General features: G+C 28.0%; 1 protein-coding gene across 1 annotated transcript; it reads right to left on the minus strand.

Moving 5' to 3' along the window:
* Positions 1 to 488: 488 nt before the first annotated feature.
* LOC149177586 (uncharacterized) lies at positions 489 to 4,002 on the minus strand. The gene is made up of 4 exons (XM_089421800.1): positions 3,930 to 4,002; positions 1,550 to 1,620; positions 1,248 to 1,440; positions 489 to 619 (listed from the first exon to the last, which is right to left on the minus strand). The coding sequence occupies exons 1-4, from the start codon at positions 4,000 to 4,002 to the stop codon at positions 489 to 491; spliced, it is 468 nt and encodes a 155-aa protein (XP_089277926.1).
* Positions 4,003 to 4,567: the final 565 nt, after the last annotated feature.

Below are 4,567 nucleotides of genomic sequence, written 5' to 3' on the forward strand. Positions count from 1 at the left end.
CTTCTAATTAAAAAATATTAATTTTTAAGAAATATTAACTTTTATAACGAAAAGTTCGAATAGATATCAAAGAAAAGTAATTAGGCTATTGTATTTTGTTTTTATATTACTAAACCTATAAAAAAAATATTGAAATATCCACATTCGATTAAAGCCCTATCATAAGAGACGTGGAAACTCAATGGGAGTATACTTGAGGGTTAGAAGAGATATATGGATTTATTATAAGAGAAAGTCATGGACACTTTATTCATCACCGTTATGAAACTGAAAATATCGGAGGGATTACATCATAGATGCACATTTTTAACGTAAGAGATGGAATGCATCATAGAGGGACACTTCTATCACACTTTTTAACCTACCAGCTTGGATATATCAGAGAGGGATAATTCTATCGCAGGTTTTCACATACAAATGATCATAAACCCATGACAACAATCAAAGAACCTGTGGAATCTAAGATAAAGAAAAAGCTACTTCACGTTCTATACCATGATCTGAGATATCACATATAGCAATCCGCAAAGGGCCACAAATATTGTAATGCTGCTTATATTGGCAATAAGGCGTTTTGCATGACTGGTGGAATCCATGCTCTCCCTGACCTTGAAATCCCCTACATAAATCAAACACATATCACGTTAAATTAAAATTTTTCAAAATTCATAAACTAAGTTTCAATAAAAATCTGAAAATCTGTGAGTCCCCCACTCTTGTGTTATGGAAATTAAAATTTCCAAATTCATAAACAAAAGATTCCATACAAAGTTGTGAATCTTTGCATTCTTGCAATCACATATAAAAAAACTGTGAATCTTTGTATTCTTGCAATCACATATTTGCATTCTTGCAATCATATATAAAAAGTTGTGAATCTTTGCATTCTTGCAATCACATATTTGCATTCTTGCAATTACATATAAAAAATTGTGAATCTTTGCATTCTTGCAATCACATATTTGCATTTTTGCAGTCACATATATGTATCGTTAGGAGTCAACTTCATGCAAGTTGGTTGTCAAATCAATGGTTTGATTTAGCTTTTGTTTTCAGATTTCTAAATATTTCTAAAATTTATTATAAATATAAATATGTGAATTTTTAACTATATAGTTATTTATATAATTAAAAGTAATGCAAGTTATTACTAATTATTGTTATTAGTTAAATTCAAAAATATTTCCAAAATCTACCATCTTATGAAAAACCTTAATTAAAAAAAATTAGAATTAATGATTTTGTACCACTTTTATCAGGTTTAGGGCAGATCGCTGTAATTGTTTTTCTGATATCATTGGAGAGTATCTGGTCGATGCATGTGAACACCAACTGTGTTTGCTGGTAACAACCACCATTGCAGTATTCATTCGTTTCAGCGCGAGGAACATGGAGAGAGCCGTTTGGGTACAGTCGCCTCTCCGGTTTGCATATGTAAACCTTCATTCAATTCAACAACATGAAAAACTCTGTATACAAAGCCGTCTTTATGATATGTACAAATAATTTCAAAAATCATACTACAAGAGAAGGTTCCTCGATCAGTTACATAATGGAAACATTGCAGTGCGTCCCCTACTATCTCTGGTGGATCCTCAGCAAGAACATGAGAATCCCGTTCTGGGTTAACAGCATCTATCACGGCACTTGATTAGTCCAATATTCAAGACTACGATGGCATGGAGTAATTTCAATAATAAGCTGGAGAATAATGAGGTTGGTTGTTTTTTTCCACCTAAGAAATAGTGGTTGGAGTAGCTTACATGTATATATAGTTATATAGTTTTGTTGGGAATTGGATCACAAAATTTGTGAGTACAAACCCTCAACTAAATTATATTATTAAAGTAAATTAATAGGACTAATAAGAAGGGGGAGATTACAATTTCAATATTTACTAATTTCAATAAAATTAATGCAATAATAATTGCTTCTAAGTATTTAAGTTTTAAGGGTTAGTTTTGTTTGTCTAATAGTTGTTAAGTATCTAGTTTATTGAGAAGTCACCGGTCAATTTTTCTAAACATCTATAAAATTAGGCTTTACTAGTTTGGCCAGTAAAATTTGATCTCTTTTCATTAATCTACCTGAACTTTCACATATATATAACTATATCCATAAACCAAATTATAAAAAAATAAAACCAAATTACGTAACTGTAATCCAAATCTATATAAAAGAAATTATCTTAACCATTGACATCTATATTATATTAAAAAAATGGTTTTCTAACCATATAAATGAATATAAGAAATATTCAGGAAATTGCGTTTAGAATTATAATGATTTTATGTAAAGATTCAGTGAAAAATAGTATATTAAAATGCATTTATGAAATAGAATAATAAGAAAATTGAAATGATTTTAAAATTATAGACATTAAGTAATTGGAGTGATTTCAATAATGATATAATATAATGTATTAATTTATTTTTTCAATTTTTATAACGTTAGGTATATATGTTATTTTAATATATTAAATTAAGATGCATTAATTACAATGATTATAAATAAAAATTCACTTGAAGTAATTAAAAATTAAAAAAACACTTAAAGTAATAATATTGGATTTATTTCAAGTAAATAAATATGAAGGGAATAAATTTATTTCAAAATCAATATAGCACACGACAATAGGAAATATTGGTTTAAGTAATCATATAATGAAAAATAATTTAGAGTAGTTGTATAATTCTATTGATTCTACGAATAATATAACTAAAACAATAAGATATAATGATTTGAATAATGATTTGAATAGTGATATTTTGGGAAAATAATTTAGAATAGTTAAATAGTTTAGTAATTTTAGTAATAATAAAATGTGGTGTAAGAAAGATTTAGCATTTAAAAGAAAATTAAGTTATTAGAAGAAAGTCATCAATCCCACTCTAGAAGATCAAAAGTATCTCTCTATTTTAACTAGCTCAAAGAAGAAAATTAATACAACAAAGATTAGAACTAACTCTCATGAGCTCCACAGTGAAACAGGCTGTTGGGCAGTTCCTAAAACACCATGGATGGAAAGGATCTGCCATCTGTGTGATAATAATAACATCCAGGATGAAAACCATTTCCTCTTAGACTGCCCCGAGTACAACCACATTAGATCTCAGTTTCGTAATCTTTGTCGCAATACTGACCTTCCCAAACTTTTACATTGTCAAAATTATAGTGAGCTCGGGAGGCTTCTCTCCAAGCTTTTTGAGCATAGGAATAAAATTCTAAAATCAAACTAAACAATTTGTTTCTTTAGGTCTAATAGACCAAAGTTTGGTCTCAGTGGACGTTAACCACCATCATCATCATAAAAGAAACAAGTTCATCTATTCTAACATTACTAAATTAAAAATAATTTAATAATTAATTAATTAATAAATATTAAAATAATTGATTTTACTTTTATAAATATTTTAAATTTAATGTTTTGATTGTATTATTTTTACTAAATATTTTAAATTTAATACTTAAAATAAGGTTAGATTTATTTTAATTTTGGATCTATTAAATTTGGAGAAGCATTACATTTTTTTCATTTTAAAAGAGATTTGTATTACTGTAGATTTGATCTTTTTATGCATTTGGTAGTTTCTAAATTAAGATAGATCTAAACTGATTTAATTTATCTTTTTAAATAAACTATTATGTAATTTGACTATCTTACCTCTATTTTATTTTAATTATTAACTTTTTTTTAATTTTGTTTTATTTTTATTTATTTTTATATAATTTGACCTAATCAAAATTTTGGAAAGACATCTCTAACTTATTAACTTGGAAAGTGCTTCTAGAAGCCATTAAAATAAACTAAACAAAATAAAATAATTAAAAAGAAACATCCTTTATAAATTCATAATTTGTGTAAAAATGCTTCTCAAAACAATTTGATCAACCTCATCCCAACAACGATAAATTCATTGATGAATTACCTGCAGCACACACCAGAAGTACGAAGAAAAACAGAGCGCTTGCAATCAAGACAGTTTTGCAGTTGATCTCCATTATAATCCTCCTCCCTGATAATTTGATGGGCAATGAATACCTTAAGACGGAGTTTGTTTATTATCTCCGGATATGAAAGTATATAAGCCTCTCCTTTCTTGCTTGGCGTAGTGGTTTGATAATGGTAGATCAATTACTTCTCCAACTTTTTCTTAAACCGAAGTTCATAATTGCCTCTTCTTCTGAAAGTTTTGGCTTGTCTCACATATATACAGCATCTTTATATATTGAACAACAAGATAACCCGGAATTTGGAAAAGCGTGGCACCTCTTACTGAAAAATCTGACCTAAGCTTATTGCTAGTTACAGCTTATTTCTTTATTTTCTTTCCCATTTTGTAAAGATGACTGAACATTTATATTTTGGCTATGAAATTGTTATACGTTGGTTACCAATCTACGAGGCTGGTGAGCTCGATTAAATTGATAGCTATAAAACTAGTATGCATTAAAAATTATGTAAATGCATATTTCTAACCACCGTAATTAACTATTCCCTTTAAACATTAAAAATGAAGAAATTAAGTTTTTATTTCTTATTTTTTTGGGTCTCTATTTGTCTGAG

This window comes from Pinus tabuliformis, chromosome 4_1 (genome assembly GCF_031772625.1).
Source record: "Pinus tabuliformis cultivar Carrire ecotype Pingquan chromosome 4_1, CPIR1, whole genome shotgun sequence".
In the NCBI taxonomy this organism is placed as follows: Eukaryota; Viridiplantae; Streptophyta; class Pinopsida; order Pinales; family Pinaceae; genus Pinus; species Pinus tabuliformis.

Coding starts and splice junctions, on each gene's coding strand:
- LOC149177586 (XM_089421800.1), bottom strand. CDS start 4,002: ATGGAGATCAACTGCAAAACTGTCTTGATTGCAAGCGCTCTGTTTTTC. Junction 1,441..1,549: donor CACTGCAATGTTTCCATTAT/GTAACTGATCGA, acceptor AATTGAATGAAG/GTTTACATATGCAAACCGGA. Junction 620..1,247: donor CCCTAAACCTGATAAAAGTG/GTACAAAATCAT, acceptor TGATTTATGTAG/GGGATTTCAAGGTCAGGGAG.